The sequence below is a fragment of the Molossus molossus genome, unplaced genomic scaffold, assembly GCF_014108415.1.
Source record: "Molossus molossus isolate mMolMol1 unplaced genomic scaffold, mMolMol1.p scaffold_m16_p_19, whole genome shotgun sequence".
Taxonomy (NCBI): Eukaryota; Metazoa; Chordata; class Mammalia; order Chiroptera; family Molossidae; genus Molossus; species Molossus molossus.
The window spans coordinates 14196156-14216205 of NW_023425354.1; the positions used below are offsets into that span (position 1 = coordinate 14196156).

The following is a 20050-nucleotide window of genomic DNA, read 5'->3' on the forward strand; positions in this document are numbered from 1 at the left end:
CATTGCAGTTCCCTCCCCGGATGGTTTGCTAGAGAAGTCAACTGACATGCCATGTGGACATTCAAGGAGTCCTATAACAATGTCCAAGTGGTAAGGAACTAAGCTTGTTGCCAACAGCCAGAATGGAACTGATGCTTCCTTCCAACAGCCATGAGACTAAACCATCTTAGAAGAGGATCCTCCAGCCCCCTCTGAGCCTTCTACTAACTACAGTTCTGACCAACAGCTTGAATACAAACCCATGAGAGACTCTGAGCCAGAACCACCCAGCAAAGCCATTCCTGAATTCCTAGCCACAGAAACTGCAAGATAGTTTTTATTGTTTTAAGCTGCTAAATTGTGGGGTAACTTGTTATGCAGCAATAAACAACTAATATCTCCTAGGTCACATCTTGATTTATGATGTCTGCTTGAATTCTAGCTATTATCTCTACATTCTAGCCTGCAGGAAGTTGCACTTACTGGAAGTTGTATGCACCTCTTTTATTTATATCTCACTGTCTATGATATGGCCACAGCACATCTAGCTGCAAGAGAGGCTAGGAAACATAGTGTTTATTCTGGGCAGTCATGTGCCCAACTAAAAATTAGGAGTTTTAATATGTGAAAGGGAAAACATATATGGGGGGAAAATTAGCGATCTCTGTCACAATGGGTGATTATAAGGGTCAGGAAAAGCAAAATCCAGCATCCATCCATCAACATTTTTCCTTTCTTAAAGTATTTCCATTGACCACCAAATTATATTTACACACCCATCACCCTGACCTCTCCAAAGAATCATGTCACTTGTGTATGAGTCATGGGGAAACCTGACTAATATACTAGGTAAAACACAATGAATTGTGAAACATTTTACAAAGTTCTTTTCAGGGATACTGATCAAGAATAATCTATAATTGAGGTTTTGCCTTTTAAGCATTCTTAAATACCCTCAATGTTGCTTTCTAGATACTTACATTCTGTGTGCATTCTTTGGTGTATTACCAGAAAATGCACAACTGATGAAAATGTTTCCTCTATGCAGGAAGTTGGAGAGACATCATTATGACAGCAGCTTCAGGAAAACGATCATGTTTCCTGACCTATAATTTTTCTTTCATGTAGAAAACAGTCTTGGTTAGCCTCATTAAGTGGATTTGAACATTTTTATTTATCAATATGAATAACCTTGGTCACAAGCATTTAAAACTGCCTCCTTGTGTGCTTTAGTCAAACTAAACAAAAATTAGGAATATATATTTCCAGAAATATATTATATTACAAAACCAAATAGAAATTATTTTTCAACAGGTACTAAGTGGCATATTTGATATTTCTTCCTGATATCAGTATGAGAAACGAGTTCATTGAAGTTCCAAGACAACCTTCTTGTAATTGGTCCCAGTGGTTATTAGATGGCTATTACTCTAGAGTTCAGACTATAGAGGCCAAGAGTTGAGGGATTACAAATGTGATTTGACATGCAGCTTTTCATTTTGTTTTCACATAAGGTTCTGCATTTTCATCCAGACATTCAGTCATCAGTTACCATGATGTAAATGGATCTTACAAAATTTCACCATAAAAGGACTTAGTCTGTGTTCACATAATCTTTTTATGATGTCATGCACTGTATTGTGTAAAAAAAAAAAAAAAAAAAAAAAATTAGGAATATAAAACTCACCGGCAACAATTATGTTATGAGTGTTCTGTAAAGTACTTCAATCCCACTCTGCTGGTGCTCAATAAATTTTAAATTGTAAAAAGTGAATTTACATATTCTAAAATCCTACTCTGGCATCCTATAGAATAATGTTAATGATTAAGATTTCAATCCCATGTCCCATGAATACATGTTGTAAGAGTATTTTCTTGTTTCATAAAAGGTTTTCTTAGATACCTGCCAAGTATCTTGTTAGATGTTGTCCCACCCCCGCACTCCCACCCCATGATTCTGATCTATTACTTCTTTTAGTTTCTCATGAGAATTTGTGGCTGCGAGTGAATCCTAGAGCCTCTGATCACTTAACTTGGAAAATGGATCGAAAGTAGATTTTCATTTTGTGAGTAGGTGCTTGGTTTTCTTAATCTGTCAGCCAAGGTATGTTCTTAATCTTTTAGTAACTGAGTTTACTTACTGGAAACTTCTTTATAGGCCAGAACAACAGGTATGCGAATCCTTAAATCAGTGATTCTTAAACTTGGGCATGCAACAGAATCACCAAGAGGGCTTATGAAGACACAAAATGCTGGGCCCACTCCCAGATTTTCTGATTCAGTAGTTCTGGGGTGAGGCCTCTAAATTTTCATTCTTAACAAGTTGGTGATATGATGCTGATGGTCCTGGGACCACACTTTGAGAGCCACTGCCTTAAATAAAAGTTGGGCATTTAAATAGTCCCTGTAAATGATGTGTCATTAAGCCTTTATTTTACCAATTTATGCTTCCTGTAAACAGAACCTAGACTAAATTGACAGACTGTTCTGTTGAGGCTATACAAGTTCCTAAAAATCCCCACTTAGGGGGGAAAAAAAACCCAAAACTCTAATTCCTAGAACAGTAATAACTTACTCATTTTGAAAATGTTATTGAAGTCCAAAGAAAGCAGCTGTATGTTCTGAAGCTAACTTTAGTTTCAGTAGTAGACATCATTCTGTTGCATTTGGAAACATGCTTGTTCTAAAATAATCATTGTTTTCACCCAAAGGAAACAGAAATAACAACACAGGAAGCATTGGGCAGCCTTAGGCCACTTCTTTTTGAAAAACACATTTAATTCACTGTTGCACAACTGGAACAGAGGAGGTGGTTAGGAAGTCAGGAAAGCACTTAAGTCATTTCAACCAAGAATACTTAATGAAGAGAAGTGTCTTGAAACCATGGATGGTCTAGAAAGACCTGAATGATAAAGAACTGACTTCTTATGTGACAACTTGTCAGGAATGTTCCAAGTTTCCCATCACGGTCCACAAACCCTGAGACTAAACATAATATCTCCAAAAGAGTGGAGCACAAATGACCTTCTTTTGCTGTGTTGTCTGATGCCAAAATACTTTTTTAGATGTTCACCCTGCATGATGCCAAAACTCACTGCTATACGCTCTCTCCTGAGTACACTACAGGTTCTCCCCACATGCAGACAAACGGTGCTGGTCTTCGAGGCCTATGAGCCTCATTCCAGAAGCTCACACAAGATCCCTACTGATGTTTTAATACATTGGATACACATTCTTTCTCCTTTGGTGTAGTTTCTTTATATGAGCCATCTTATCTAAAGAAAATGTCAACTATTGCTCTAATGGACTCTTGCCTCCTTAGTGGAATGTTACAGTTAGGTTCTAAACTTCTTGGATTCCTTACCATCCCTCCTCCTCCCCTATTTATCCCTCCACTACATTATCATCCCCTACAGTAAATCCATGGGTGAGACAGGGCTGTCATTTGCCCCATTCCTAATTCCAAGGCTTCTTCTCAAGGTTAACACCTGGATACATGCCCTGGCCAGTTTGGCTCAGAGATTAGAGCATCGGCCCGTGAACCAAAGAGTCACGGGTTCGATTCTGGCCAAGGGCACATACCTCAGTTGCAGTTTGTCCCTGGCCCTGGTCAGGGTCGTGTGGAGGCAACCAGTCAATGTGTCTCTCTCTCATCAATGTTTCTCTCTCTTTCTCTCCCACTCCCCAACTTCCACTCTATCTAAAGATAAAATGGAAAAAGTATCCTCGGGTGAGGATTAAAAAAAAAAACACCTGGATACAAAACACACATTTCAGCTACTTCTTATGGATTCCTAATATGTGGGTGCAAATGTGTGCAAAGTGAACAAAGAAACAGGGACTAAATGGAGCTTAAGGACTGCATCAGGAGATGCAACTGCTAACAGAAGGTGGAGAAGGGGTGCTAAGACAGGATAGAATGAGGCTTTTTCATTGAATAAAGTGATATGGAATGACATCTGCTCTTGCCAAAGCCAGGCCTCTCAGATCTCCCAACTGAAAAAACAATATCAACATCCCACAGAATCTTCATGGCATGTTTGACGTTACACTAAGTCCCAGCATCTTAGAACGCTGACACTGAAGAGACCTTTTAGACTGGCTGGTCCAAACCCATCATATTTCAAACTAGAACACTGAGCCTCAGGGAGAAGAAAAGGTTAATTAAGGTCAAATTAAGGTGCCTTAATTAAGGTTAAAGATTCCTTGGCTATAACACTGAGGCCAGGACTTAGATTTTCTGATCATCAGACAACTGTTTATAGGTCCTGCCCTTTTTCTTGGGGGTTGCGGGTGGTTGCTAACATAAACACCAATAGAGCAATTGCTATGGCTATTGTCCATTTCCCTCATTCTCAGGAAAGGTCCAGCATGTCCATGCATCCACCCCCACAGGCTTCTAGGATAAGAAAGCCCTTACAGACCCAGCAAATGGGGCAGTGACTTGCTATGAATGATGCCACGTGGCTGCCTGTATCCAGCCCACGTCTATGTGGCTTTTGTATACTCTTCTTCCTTGTCATCAAATAAAATTACAAATATAATACAAGTGTGTTTATATACATGTCCCTTTAGTTTAAGCCTCATTGTGATCTCAGGTGCCCCAATGAGAAACATGAAATAAAATTGCACTTGTGGCCTCTCAGATTAACGACTGAGTTAAAATGAGGTTGCCCAGCCCGCAGGAGAATAGACCACACATGCTGATACAAATGGCCCATCATTCCACCCTGGCACTTTTGCACAGCAGACTCAGAGACCCGTGGGAATGACTCCTTCACAAGATACCCCAGAGGTAGATAAATGCAATCAGCCCCATGGATGGATATAGCACATAAAGCACAGGGTAGGGTGTGTGGAGTGCCTCGGACAAGGGGCAGAAGGCCTGAAGAGTGGGCCAGACCTCTGGCTCTAACCATAGCACCCTCTCTGGGAGGAAGAGCTTTCGGTCATGAAAGTCCCAGTATGTAGCAAACGTATACGGCGGTGAGAATGTGGAAGAGGTGGTGCTGGCCTAAGGGTGAAATACTTCTAAACCAACCTCTCGGGTGGAGTTGCCAATGGGGCAGATCTGAAGGGTTCTCATTTTGAACTAGGGGACCCTGGCACATTCCCCCTGAGTGCACGACCTCTGAGTGGCCCTGCATCCTCTCTCCCGACAGAGAGAAGAATTAGGCAGCAGGGACTCCCCTTGAGAGAGAACCATGCTGAGTTGAGGCCATGGCAAAAGGCCGACAGCTGTGATGGTTCAGCTCTCCGCTGACTTCTCCTTCAGCCTGAGGGAGTGGAAAGGAGACTGAGGTACAGGTGATACGACAAGGCTGCAGAGTCCAGCAGTTCCTACCATAGCTGCTGAGAGTCAGGCGCAAGAACCATAAATTCAGGGTGGAGTTGAGGTCCCTTTCTGTGGAATGAGAGGCCGCGGCCCTGCTCTTTTCTGCGGGGAGAGACCCGAGAAGGAAAGCTGGCTTCTCGCTGAGGTAATGAAGAACATCTGCTCAGCTACGTAGGTCACCCTTAGGTTAAGCAGGAAGAATCCCTGAAGGAGGCGTTCTGAGGACAAAGGCTGAGGAGCTCCGCTTATCTGGGACACATCACAAGTTTTAAATTACATGTTCCCCACACACAGCACACTTACATGCACTCACGCACAGAGACCCACTCTTCCACGCACTGACAGTCTCCCACCCACTGCTCCAAGTCCCTGACCCCGCCCCACAGATGTTGTCCCCTGTAAACATGACAGCAGAGATGCCCACAATCCTGGGACAGTCTGACAGTAATCTGAGGACGACCGCTTGCTATTAAGTGCCCCGGTAAGTGATGTTGGTGAAGGTGGATGTGGCCTCTTTATACAGTGGGTTGTTGGCCTGTGGAGAGAACAGAAAAGGTCTTACAGTGACTCTTTAATTGTACCCTACCCTCAAGGCTCGCATTTCATCTGAGAAATCTGCCCGAGACACCCTCCTCTGGGATACACCACGGAACAGCGTAATGCTCACTGCACATCTCAGGATAGCTTTTAACCAATAGTTAAAATAGTCCTCCCTCTCCCCAACACTCTCTCTTTGGCCCTTCTCCCCTTTTTCCTTTATTGTGACCATGCTGGGGGGTGGGGGCAGGGAAGAGAGGTAGAAGGTGGTATTTGAAACACAGAGAACAGTTTTTACTCAAGTAATTCTGAATATGTTCTCATCGCATCCCTGTAGGCACAACCCACAGACTGTCGTGTTATCAGGAAAAAGACCCTCACCCGATTTCCCAAATTATTTTCTAATAATTAGTACATAATAATAATAATAGCTTCAAGAAACAACACATTCTCATGTACCTCAGAGGTTCAGGATTTCTACATTGTCTGAACAGAAATATCTCAGTTTCTTGGACCCTTGGGTACAAAGGCTGAGGTCACCATCAAATGGGAGGGAACAAACTTACAGTCTAAACTTGGACAGTACGGGGATTAAATGGGGAGCACAGATGTGGAATCTGATTTGGAAGCTATCATCATCATTTGAGAAAAAAGAAAAGAATAGGATGGAATGACATCCTGCTGCTATTTCTAAGAGGTCAACAAAAAGGGATAACCTAATTCCCTCCCACTTCTCTGTGCTCACTTTCCTTATCTACAAATGAGTGTGATAATGTTGCCTGTCACACAGAGTTGTTATAGAGACGAAATAAATTCATAAAAGACATTTAGGCCTGACTGGTGTGGCTCAATGGATTGGGAGTTGTCCCATGGACTGAGAGGTCCGGGTTTTATTCCCAGTCAGGGCACATGCCCCAGGTGCAGGCTCGATCCCCAGTAGGGGGTGTACAGGAGGCAGTCAATCTCTTTCTCCTGTCCTCTCTCTCTAAAACAAAAATAAAAAATCAATAAAAACATTTTTTAAAGCATTTAGGATGGTTCCTGGTACATGCTAACTCCTCAGTAAATGTTAGGTATTGTTATATTTTTTCTGTTTGAGTTTAATGCTTTAAACCTCATTAGTATATATTGTATGTTCTCCATGTAGGATTCTCAAGTTTGTCCTGTCTCCCACAACTGGAGAGAATTTCCTTTATATCTCTTCACAGTGTTCAGAGCCGAGTTGGGCCCTATCTGTGCTGTCAGTACTCACTGACATGGCTCGTGGTCACTGGTGGTAGAGAGAGAATCAGGTGGTTTCCAGCAAGTGTAAAGGCAGCGGGACAGTTAGACTATCTCCCAATTTCCAGATCAGAGGCTAACTGGAAAACTACTGGCTGAAACTGGCCACCGCAAGCATCTGCTGCGTCCACTTCAGGCTCCAAACCAGTGACTTCAGAAAACGCCCAGCCCAACCCAGCGCAGTCTCCTACCGTGTCCCATTTTGCTCTGGCTCGCTCTTCCTCAAATTTTGCAAACTCCTTCCGATCATGGATGGTGATAAGGAGCTTCCAGATGAGCAGAGTAGCAAGGCCGATGAGCAGAATGGCCCCCATCACCGAAAGCAGGACCACCAGGATGTCAGGGCCCTTGGGACACTCTGTCAGAAGAAAGCACCAAGCAGGGTGGTTGTGATTGGAGCAGGAATCACTTGAACTACCTACAGATAAGATCTTCTTCTTCTTTTTTTTTTATCCTCACCTGAAGACATTTTTCCATTTTTTGTTCAGATAGAGTGGGAGGGAGAGAGAAGGAGAGAGAGAGAAAGAGAAAGAGAAACATCGACGTGAAAGGGACACATCGAATGGCTGCCACCAGCATGACCAACCAGGGCCGGGGACAAACTGCAACCGAGGTACACGCCCTTAGCGGGAACCGAGCCCGGGTCTCTCTGGACCGCAGGCCGACGCTCTAACCGCTGAGCCAAACTGGCCAGGGCAAGATCTTCTTGACAAAGTAATAAAGTACTAGAAAGTTCTCTGAAGGAAAAAGCACTTTCAAAAAAAAATTAACCAATCTTTAAAAGGAGAGGGGACAATTACCTGTCCTGAACAATTTAAATCAGGTCGTGAGCCTGTTACCCATAGGCAGAATCTAGTCTTCTTGATGTGGGTTTACACAGTATTTATTAAAAATTTTATTTTATTGGCAACATTGAATAATCAGGAGTCTCCCCAGCTGATGAGAGCTGAGAAGCAGCTGCCCCTTTTAGACATTTGGCCACAGTCCCCACTACTCTCTCTTTGCTCCACTAAACAGTAGCAAAGCGTGGCTTGTGGCTCATCACCGAGTCTGTGTTCTGGAGCCAGACTGCATGGGTTTGAATCCTCGTTTACCACTTACTTTGCTGTGTGACCTTCGATACATTATTTAACCTTTCTGGGGGTCTGTTTCCTGTTTTACTGTCTTTAAAATGGAGAAAGTAGCAGTACTGACTTTGAAAACTTTCTATAGGAATAATTCAGGAATTTCAAGAACTAAGAACCATGCCTCGCATAGCGTTAGTGAGCAACAAACACCAGCTACCATCATGACTGGTGTTCTTGTTATACCTGGCTGTTTTCACTAACTTGTTTACCTAGCTCCTGTAGGTATTTGAGTGTGTTACCCTGGTTCAGATATTTACATCCCTGAGAGCTGGGAACCTAATGACTCTTTTAGCATACATAGAGACCAGGCGGCCTGCCAACCAAGACAATATTTTGGATTCCTTCCCAAAATATTTAGTCAATTAAAATCCTAACCCTATTGAGAACCGACTTCCTCTTCAACCCCAGTCAACAACCAACTCAGACAGAGGCGTGTCACTCCTCTGAGGGCTAGGATAAGTATGTTCAGCAGAGCTCTGCTTCCCATAAACCACAGGTGTCTGATGGGTGACCTCACTCTAGTAACTTCTCAGGTGTTATGTAATTAAGTGTTTGTATATATGCCTATTCATGGGTCTGGAAAGGAGGTCACACCCACTTTCCACACTGTGTCCCCCCCTTCTTCACTAATCATATACCCTGTGTTCACCACACTCTACCCAAAAACAACCACCACCACAAACCCGAGCTGGCATTTCCCCAAGCCACCAAATTACAACCTGTCTAGTGTCTGGAGAAAAGCTGTGAGGTTCCAGTGTCTGAGTTCCCAGGAGTGAAGGGCCCAGTTCTTCTGGGAAAAACAATTATGAATTCTCTGGAAGACTGAGATAGGGTGGGCCCTATGATCCCAAAAGGAAATCTCTTCAATTCTGCATGTCTGTATGGGCAGGACAGGTAGAAAGCCAGGAGGTCTTTGTGGGGTTGGGGACATATCTGTTAACCATCTATCCTGAAAGGGGTGGATGTCAGGCTTCCTGAAGACAAAATCAGGGGATCCCTGGAGAGCCCTCCCAGCCACAGTGATGAGGACCCATGGCAGGGTCAGGAAAGACTGGGTGGGGTTAGCAGATTTGACAGACAAAAGTACAGAAAGTTCAATTAAATTTGAATTCATTACAATGAATGAATTTTTAGCATAAGTGTGTACCAAATATTGCGTGGATGTACTGTATTTTACCAGACAATCCTATCCAGCAGTGATGAGGGCCCAGCTCAGAGCTAACCACTGGGCCAATGCCAATCCCTTTGGCAGTGATCTCTTTACTACCCGCACGTCAAAGAAAGCTGCTGGCAAGGGCACGTTAGGGAAGAGAAAGAAAATAATCTCCTCCTATACTCCAGGACCCCAGATGCTACATTCCACTCAAAGCGAGAGCCCCTAAAAATGGTTCGAGGTGGGGGTGGAAGGAGAGGCAGAACTTGGAATTTCAGGGTAACAAGACAGGAAACGTGGGTCTGGGTCCCATCTCCGAATGTAGAGGAAGGGGCCTACTGTCAGTAAGCCAGAAAAGTTATCCCCCCCCGCCCAGGAATTATTCATGCGATTCCAGGTTATCATCATCTTTGTTCTCCATAAGTCCAGGTAGAAGGTTCAAGTCTTAGAATAACCAGCCAAAAGATTTTTGTAAGTGATACAGCAGTAGTAACAGCAAGGATTATTGTAGCAAAGAGAGAAAGTAATCTACAAGACTGTACACTGGAGCTAGGTAAATAAATTAGTGAAAACAGCTGGGTATAAAAGCAAGAGCATGCCACCCTTCTGAAATGAGAAGGGGCAAAGGTACTAATAAGGTGGCTATGGAAAATCTGTGAAATGTGTTAACACAGGTGGATAGGAAAGTGAGAGAAAATCATGTCCAAATAATCCACATCTGCTCTCCACAGATACACACCCAGACTTCCCTCTCCCCTTTCCCTTATCAGCTCCCCTTGAGTCACTAAAACTAAGGCGATGCCCTCTCTTTCTCTGTCTTTTCCCTTATGAAGGGTGAGAGCTCTGGGAAAGGTGGATGAGCAATATCACCATGTTCTCCCCTACCCACAACGACAGCAACAAGCTGGGTGACATCGACGTAGCAGCCCTTTGTCCACCTTCATCCCCTTCCTTCTCCATGCAGCCAAAACTGTCCTAACAGATATTAAGATGTATATAAGCCTACCTGTCTCCTAGGAATAGTGCTATTAATTCATTCACAAACCATTTATTAAGTATCTTCTCTGTAGATGACTGAGCCAAATTTGAGGGTATAACAGTTGATAAGACAGACAGTTCCTGTGTTCATGGAGTTTATAATCTACTGAGGGAGACAGGTGATTGAAGAGGCAATTTAATAGTGTGATCAGGCCCTCAGAAGTAAACAGGGCTGCTTGAGACTGAAACAGGAGCGCCAAACCTCGTCAGCAGAATGAGGCTGGAGGAGGTCTGAGAAGGCTCACTGGGGGAAGTGATGTGTCTAAAGCATTATCAACTCAAAATATTGGGGTACATCATAGTTACCAAGAGCATTAATAAAGAACACAGATGAAAGGTTTTGTGCATATAGGTCAGGGCTCAGGACTCTGGATTTTTTTTTTTAATAAGAAAACATACAAAAGTTTCATAACCACTGCTGTAAAGCAGGGGCTAGCAGACTAGCCAGTGAGCCAAATGCTGCCTGCCACCTGTTTTTGTAAATACAGCCAGACTCCTTCATTTACATATTGTCTGTGGCTGCTCTCCTACTGTGGTGGTAGAGTTGAGTAGTCACGCAAAGACCACATGGCTCACAAAGCAAAAGATATTTAACATCTGGCCCTTTACAGAATAAGTTTGCTGGCCTCTAGTCTAAAGAATGATGTCAAGAACTCCCTACAGCTGTAAACAATGTCAAGCAATCAACTGATTTAGCCTCTGCCTTCGGAGATTGTTCCTTCACCACACCATGGCCCCGTCCCCCTGCAGTGTCATTATTGATTTATATACCCGTCTCCCCCATGGTCTGTGAGTGCCACGTCTATGTCTGCCTTACTTCCTGCTATATTCCCAGCACCTAGCCCTGTCAGTGCTTGATATGTAATAAGTACTCAAAAACATTTTCTAGTGATTCATATCTTAATCTTTTGTTTAAGGGAAAGGAAGGAGATGAAGGTGGTAAGGCAAAGCAAGCAAATCTACTGTGTTGGATAGTGACAAACCTGTGGGTGGTCTGTGTCTGATGACATGGGCTCCTGCCTTCAGAGGGCCTTGAGAGCAAGCACCATATTTTCAGTGCTTAGGGCAGCCTTGGGTTGGTGATAACCCCTTTACCATGTCTCGTGGTGAACCTCGTAAGTCAACATCCCAAACCGTCAGACCTTCCTCTGAAGCAGCAAGCAGGTTGCTCTTGGCAACCATTTAACTTATAGCAGAGCAGATGCCTTGTGCTGAAAAGTCCTAGAATTTATAAAATTTTTTTTTTTATCCTCACCCGAGGACATTTTTCCATTTTTTGTTCAGGTAGAGTGGGAGGGAGAGAGAGGAAGAGAGAGAGAGAGAAACATCGATGTGAAAGGGACACATCGAGTGGTCGCCACCCGCACAACCAACCAGGGCCGGGGACAAACTGCAACCGAGGTACGTGCCCTTAGCGGGAACCGAACCCAGGCCTCTCCGGACCGCAGGCCGATGCTCCAACCGCTGAGCCAAACCGGCCAGGGCAAAAGTCCTAGAATTTAAATTCCTTACTTTTTAACATTATCAACTCAAAAAATGCTATGATAAATTTTGCTCCTTCATGGGATCCATCTATACCTTCTTCCTCTCCTTATCCACCTTATTATTTTTTTTAATCTCCTCAATTAGCAAATCACTTTCTTGCTAATATTTGTATTTCTATATCCCCCACACCCAGATGACAGGCCCTAACTTATCACTTGGGAGGTCAGGCTTAACCTGGCCGTTCCATTTAGGAGACATGATAGATGAAATAACTGCCTAACATGGTTCTCTCTCTCCATGGGGGCAGGACCAGGGGCCCTCAGGTTCACTCACCTGGCTCTTCTACCACATACAGGATGGACTTTCCACTGGAGTCTTCGTAGTACTGGAACCTGATGACACAGTCATCCTCATTCTTGTAGGTACAATTCACTGCATCCTTGCCCGTGTCCTCTGCGGGAGGGGAGAAGATTAGGGAATGAAAAACAATGGGTCAATTCCTGGAAGATAGGTCCACCCCCACGCCCAGTCATGGAATTTCTGTGAAAGTATGTAACAGGAAACCCTGTGCTTGACGTTAGGCAAGGTGCCTAGATTTGAGATGGCTGCCGTGCCTCCAAATGACGCTGACTGATGTACTTTGTCCCTTACGGGCCCTTTTTGGTTCTTAGTCCTTCCTCTGGAAGGGACATGATTTAATAGTATTACACAATCTGATTCAAAGTCTGGCTCTACCACCTACCAGCTGTGTGATCTTGGACAAGTGACTAGACCTCATGCGTTCCTCTTTCTTCATCTACTAAAGGAAAATGATACCCTCACCTCACAGGGGTGGTTGAGAATTAAACGCATAAAGTAAAGGGTGGATGTTCACTTCCCTCTCGTTCCTTTCTCTGCTCGCTCGCTGATTCTCAATAGTTTGCTCACTTAACCCTTAGAGTTCCTCCATTTCTGCTTCTGATCCAGTGTTGCCCTCCAGAGCCATCCTCTCTTCTCTGATTCCCATCATGTTTTGTAGGCTTCATCCTTTCACATTCTAAAACCGGTGATTCTGACAGTGAAACCATGGGGCACCCTCCACCAGCTGCACCATGCCCTACACGAATGAAACTGATGAGTAAAAGTGACACATGATGAGATTAAGCAAATATGCCAAGCTCACACAGCAAGTAAGTGATGGAGCAGGACTTACATGAGCCTCAAAGCACAGCCTACAAATTTTAACTCAATAAACCTTTCATTTAGTAAACCAATAGTATTCTAGGACCATGAAAAGAATAAGAATTTTGGGATTTAGTTCTAATTTTAACTCACCACTAATTTGCTTGGGCAAGTTACTTAACTTTCCTGAGATTCAATTTCCTCATCCTCAAAATGAAGATAACAATACTACTCCAGTTCTACTTCACTGGGTTGTTGAGAGAAGAATAAGGTTATATGCATGAAGAGATACTTTTATAAATTATAAAATTCCATATCTCACACTCAGCAGCCTCTGCTCCCTGAACTAATCACAGTAAGCACATTCTCCTCTAGAGGAAAAACTTTCTTCAAACTCAATCCCCAAATCACTACCCTCACCCCAGCCCCACTTCTGATATTTGCCAAAGGGTCAGAGATCTGACTCTTTCCATAACACGTCCACCCAGAAGCTGGCTGACTGGCTGGTCTTTCTGCAGCTGTCATTGAAAACACATTTCCTGCCTTCATAGGAGATTACTGTCTCTGGAGAGATTGCTATCTTCCTGGCACCATCCAATGCTACTTGGCCTAGAAAAAATCACACCAGATATGCTGACAGCAACAAAAATCGTCTCCTGTAAGTCAAGATGAAATACAAACCAGAGTAATGGCAGGTAAGAGTTTTGCTCCCACTATATTTCTGTCTTATTTCATGAGGGGCTCCAGAGAGCCAAAGAAGATTCAGAATGATGGTTTGGCTACAAATCCATAAGGATGAAGGTTCCCCTCCAAGCCAGTAAAGCTGAGTGCCTGGGCATTCTTAGTAAATGCTTACTAGCCTACTCAGCTAAGACTGTCATGGGTAACTACTTTCTCACTCTGTGCCTCAGTTTCTTCATCTGTAAAATGGGGTACATTCTCTTTCTTTCCTTGAGGAGGTATAGTTAGGATTGCCTGATTTAAACACACTTTGAAAGTTGTTTGCAGGGTCTTGCTGAGTTTGTGGGCTCCAGGAAGCAGAAAGGAGAGTGTCTGCTGAGCAAATTAGTAGAAGTGAAGGGGGACTCTTTATAAAGTGCCTACTGTGCAACAGACCTGCACAACATGCCTTTGAGGCAGAAATTACTCTCCCATTTTACAGATGTGAGTTGGATAGTTTCTGAGATTAAATCAGAAAAATTTAGAAGCCGGGTGTGTGCAACACTAGGACATGCTGAACTCACTAAGCTCCTTCACAGACTCGATCTCATCACGACAGTAACGGTTGCAGGTGTTTTCCTGGTATAGGGTTCCCCGGTCGAACTTCTTACACTCTACACATTCCCTGAGGAAAGAGGACACAGGAATTAAGGCAAGGGAGGTGTTTCAGTCTGGCTCTGACCTCCATACTCCCAGAAACTTGCTCCAGCTCAGAAAAGAAACACACAAACAGAAACATCTGCAAGACAATCCTGGGGCGCAGAGAGTCCAATCTGCAGAGTCCATTCTGCAGTTCAGGGTCTGGCAGGCAGAGGCCTCCAGGTAATGTCATTAAATTTCTCCATCCAAGACCATGCCAGGAGGGTGAAACCTATGCCCCTTCTGGGAGCCTTCAAGTCAGAACCAGTCACATAGTTTGGAGCCCCAGTGCAAAATTGAAATGTCAGGTCCCTTGTTTAAAAATGACTAAGAATTTCAAGATAGTGACAGCAGAGCATTAAAACAAGTGGGGACCTTCTAAGCACGGGGTTCTATACAGACACTATTTCTCCTACCACTCATAAAGTGGCAGGAGAAACAGTAGTGCCACGGACGTGGGCTGCCAGAAGACTTCTCTGACCCCCAACTGAGTGACGCTTGTACTGGTGATCGTCTGTTTCCATAGCGTCTTTCATAGCTCCAGCCCCACAGCTCCCACAGAATCAGAACATCAGCACTGGAACAGTCCCCAGAGGTTAACTGGCTTAGCCATCCTCCCCACTCAGGGGTTCAGGATGCCACCTTGGAAGAGGGGTTTCTGCAGCTGGAGTCTGGCTGGTATTACTTTGGCTCCTCCACGGTTGGCTCCACCTCCAACTTGCCCCCAAGTTTTCCGTGAAAGAGGAAAGCTACCCACGTGGCTGGAACCGACTCCTCCCCATAAAGCTTTAGTGAGTAAGAGAACGAACCTGGAGAGTTGGGGATTCTAGTCTGGGGGACCCTCTCCACTGCCCCTACCCCCATCTGACACCCAACTCTCTCCAACTCACTTCTCTACCCACTCACTTCTTAAAGGTGCAGGCATCGGGGCAGGTGGGACACTTCTCACAGGTGTTCCCATAGGAGCCGGGCTGGATGCAGACGCAGCTGCCGCATTCACACTTGCCCCGGCCACTGCACAGCAGCCCGTTGCTGGACATGCAGGTGTCGGTGCGCGTGGTACAGTTACAGTAGTAGCCGGTCCAGTCGGAGTCACACTGGCAGTCCCCACAGCTGCACTGGCCGTGGCCTGAAAACACACAGCCCGTGGGGGCAGAGCAGTTGGTGAGCGCCCCAACCCCAGGACAGCAGTCAACCTGCGTTCCAGCTTTATCTCCTGGCGCCCGCCTGGCACTGCCACACATTAGCCACCACACTGAACTGCTCACCATCCTCTCCACTGTCCTTATTTCCTCATGCTTCTATTCATGCTGCTCCCTCTGCCTGGATGCCTTTTCCTCCTGTGACCACTACCAAACTCCCACGCACCCTTCGAGGCTCAACTCAGATGTTCCTTCCTCTTTGTGACATTTTCTGACCTCATCGGGCCAAATCAACTGCCACATGTTCTGCCAGCACTCATATACACCTCAATTTTTTTTTTTAATCCTCACCTGAGAACATTTTTTCATTTTTTGTTCTGATAGAGTGGGAGGGAGAGAGAGGAAGAGAGAGAGAGAGAGAGAGAAACATCGACGTGAAAGGGACACATCGAGTGGCTGCCACCTGCACGACCCAACCAGGGCCAGGGACAAACTGCAACGGAGGTACATGCCCTTAGCGGGAACCGAACTTGGGTCTCTCTGGACCGCAGGCCGATGCTCTAACCGCTGAGCCAAAGTGGCCAGGGCTACACCTCTATTTTAACCCTTATGTTCAGCCCTTTTGCTTGCCTGTTTCTCTCTAGATTGTGAGTTCCCTAATGGGAGAGCACATATCACATTGATTTGTTTTCAAGTATAGTTTACATTCATGTTATTTTGTCTTTGTTTCAGATGTACAGCGTGATGGTTAGTATACTTTACAAATGTTCCCCCTGAGATTTCCTGTACCCAACTGGCACCAAATATTAATTTTTGCATCACTAATGATTAGCATAACATCTGATACAGAATAGGCATGCAGTTAGTGCTTTTCCCCCATTCATTCAACAAATATTTCCTGAGCTCACACCACATGCTGGGCACTGGAGATTCAGCAGTGAACAAGCCAGGCAGGGTCCCTTCTCTCACAGAGGTTAAATTCCTAGAAACACACATACATTCACCAATGTGTGCTCTGTGTTGTATTATCCTATTATTGTAGAAAAGACCAATTCCTTCCACTACTTGCATGTAGGAATGGGAGAGAGACTGGGGTGGGGCTTACATCGCTTTAAATGCAGACAATAGCTCTCAATGCTATACTATATTCCCTTAATTTCACTTACAAAGCTTTAAAACTTGGCTCCTAAACCTGCATAAAGGTGACTCATTCCCCAGGACTCTGAATCAGGAAGAAGTGGATGAATAATAAAAATCTGATTGTTAATCAGAGGAAAGGCAGAGAGCAAGGGGGAAGTAATCTGCATGGGCCCCGCAAACCATGCCACTGTGAGAGCAGACGGGCGCGTGGTGCTGGAGGAGACGGGGTCTAAGGCCAGGCTCAAACAGGAAGGAGCTGGCACCTCCTGCTCCCCAGTGGGCCTGACTAATGTCCCTGGGCCAGTACAGTCCCTCAGCCAGGGACCCCGGGACCACCCTCTAGTGACCACACCGGCATTCAAGACTCAGACATACATCTTCCCCACCTTGGAAAGAAGTGTCTGTTTCCCGGGAAGGGTGGGAAACACAACCTCCTCTGCCTCAGCTGCCCAGGATATGAGCAGAGTAGAGACACTGGGCTGGCAGAGGGTGGAGAGAGAAGAAGGAGGCTGGGTTCCCTGGAAGTACCGCTTGTGGCGAGAATTTTGTTCAGGTGACTTAATAGAAGAGCAGGAGGGAAGCAGGAAGGGCAGGAGCCAAAGGCTGGCAGGAATGTGGTTCCATCTGGAGACGCCCTTCAGCCTGATCCCACCGTGGGCTCCGGAGCATCAATGGCCCCACCTCTGAGGCGAAGGACCTGGCCTTGTGTAAGCCCTTTTTCATCAGTTGTTGGCCACGGTCTGAGGGCAAGACAGCTCCTGTCAGCGGAAGATAATTCTCCAGAGAAAGGGCAGCTGTGAGCTATTGTGAGCAGCCCTCACAGCAGCCAGGGAAAGGGTGTGCCAGCCAGCAGAATGGGGCCACAGTGTCCACTGCCCCCTGCTTTCCGCCATGGCTCCCGGACAGGGAAAGGCTGACACCACAGAGGCCTGGCAACACTCAGAGGCCTCAGCCTCCTCAGAAACCCTTGTCCCATGGTGTCCCCTTTGTGAAGCCACACAAAGTGAGCTTTGAGAAGACTGTCTGCCAGGCCAGCCAGGGAGTGAGGTTGGGAGTGGAAGTGGCAGCCCAGAGCCAGTAGGCTGACCCCAAGCCCTGGCAGGGTCAAACCTCAAAAGGAAGCCACAGTGTCGTAATGCCATAGGACTGGCGTCCATCCAGCAACAGGATGGTTGAGCCTGGGTTCATTAGAAAGTCAGAGGAGGGGGTGAAAAATGAAAAGAAAGTGCAAGAAAGAGGAGGGAAGTGGGGAAGGAGGCAACAAGGGCGGGGGAGGAGAGGAAAGGAGGAGCCCGTATTTCAGGTCAGGGAGAACGCAGTCGCTCTTTCTATGTAGCTTGACCTTCTGAGCTGATGCCTCACTCTGCTATCACTCCGCTCCTCTCTTTTATGAGCCAGTCTCCCCTTTGGCATGCCACCTCCTCCAAGAAGCCATCCAGGCCTCCCCTGTCCACAGTGAGTCTCTCTCCAGTGGACTCCTGTAATGCTCCCTGAGGACACCTGTCTTCTGGGATCTGGCAGGTTGTGCCTCGTGCTGTGAATTAGCCTTGGGTAAGTTAATGAAGGGCAGAACTGGCTTATTCATGCCTCTCTGTCCGGCATCACTACAGCACACAGCACAGAACCTGGCTCACGAGGCTGCCAGATCAATCTATGTTCATGGATGTGCGGGTGGAAGAGTCTCCTGAGGACAAGGATGCATCCGTGTGTTTGAGGCAGGGGTGCTGACAATGTGCAACCACGAAGACCATGCATGTCACCTTTGGGAAGGAGTGGAGAGGGAAGGCCAGGAGCTAGAGAAATGGCCAGGTCATAGCCCTCCTGCCTCGCGAGCCCCCACTTGCAGCAAACAACAAACAGACCACAGGCCAACAGCTCTGGGGAGGGACGACGGCAAGCTGGGCTATAAGCTCTGCGAGGTCGAGAATCATGCAAGACCCCTGCTCACCCATATGAACTAAGTGCCTGGCACAGGGCAGGTGCTCAGTGGTTGGGTCTGAGTATCTGTCACTAGGCAATGTGATGACGTTACCACAGGTTCTAGTCCTGAGACTAATGGCCACCCAGCACCCTGACAGGAAGTGGGGGAGGGAAGCCTCCAAGAGTTGCAGTGGCTGCTGTGGTTTGGTCACACATGAGGCTGCAGCACGTAGAGGATAAGCTGTTCTTGCACTGGTGGGAGGCAGGAACCGGCTGCTGACCCTGGCAGCTATGTTCCTCGACTTCGGTAGAGCTGGCAGCCAAAGGAAACACTCTGGCTGGGGTCCCTCCCGCACTACCTCACACCAGACCAGGAGCGATCAGGTCGTGGAGGCCTCGTGGGCCTCCCTCTGTCCCTGGTGCTCCAGTGGGCTGGCTGAAGGCCTCTACTTGGGCAACCTGCTCCCTTTCAGTCCCAACCTTCCCCCGCAAGGGTTTCCCACTTTACCCATTGCCTTTGGTACTTTGAAGTAAATACATTAAATACCATTAAATATTAAAATGAACTTAAACTCCTGCTTCATCCGCTAATTCAAACTACTGTGTGTGTGTGTGTGTGTGTGTGTGTGTGTGTGTGTGTGTATACCTGATCTCATTCTCCCCTAATAGCTCTGATATCCTTTTTCTCCAATATTTCTCTCATATTTTGTTGGTATGAGTAAAGAAAACAATGTTGATAATAAAAATGAGCCGTTTTTATATTACTTGAACATGCTTCAGAATGACACAGATGTAGCTTTCTAATCAAGCCCTTTTTAAAGGGTGATGTTCAAGTGAACGTCTGGTGGATTAGCTTAGCTGGTTAGACCCCCAATGCAAAAGAAGCCAACTTGGGTCATGGATTTGATCACTATAGAAGCCACTTATAATCTCTGTTTGATTGCCACACGATATACTCATTAACCAGTCCCAACCAATGTTCAAATGTCTTTAATCTGTCTGTCACAAGAGGGATTAAGCCACAGTAATTATAGCCCAGCAAAAACCTATCCCCAATGCTCCAGGCACGACTCAGACAGCCTATTTGCCTCCTGGAGTATTGTCAGTGCAGATAAAGACTATGTTAACATCGGTTCAACTTCTAGCTGGGGAAAGACCCCAGAAGTGGTCTTTGGGGCAAGAAGAAACCAGTGTGAGATGATCAGTGAGCCTCAAAATTGTACTGAATTTTTGTGATGAGGACAACAACTGTGTATTCTATAGTCAGAAGGACTCAAAATCATAATCCCCAGTGGGCAGGCTGGGACTCTCTGTGGGAGGGCTATTCAAGATACATCTGTGCTGTCCCACATAGCAACCACTAGCAACATGTGGCCCTGAGCAACAGAGGAAC

At 45.8% G+C, this 20050-nt stretch overlaps 1 protein-coding gene across 1 annotated transcript in view; it reads right to left on the minus strand.

Annotated features, from left to right (window-relative positions):
* Window positions 1-3635: 3635 nt before the first annotated feature.
* ITGB3 (integrin subunit beta 3) overlaps window positions 3636-20050 on the minus strand; it is a 50058-nt gene continuing 33643 nt past the window's right edge. Inside the window, exons 11-15 of the mRNA XM_036268674.1 lie at window positions 15362-15584; window positions 14341-14441; window positions 12269-12388; window positions 7324-7490; window positions 3636-5849 (exon numbers count right to left, since the gene is read on the minus strand). Coding sequence (XP_036124567.1) covers window positions 5784-5849; window positions 7324-7490; window positions 12269-12388; window positions 14341-14441; window positions 15362-15584 — 677 coding nt within the window. The 3' untranslated portion in view covers window positions 3636-5783. The remainder of the gene's footprint in view (window positions 5850-7323; window positions 7491-12268; window positions 12389-14340; window positions 14442-15361; window positions 15585-20050) is intronic.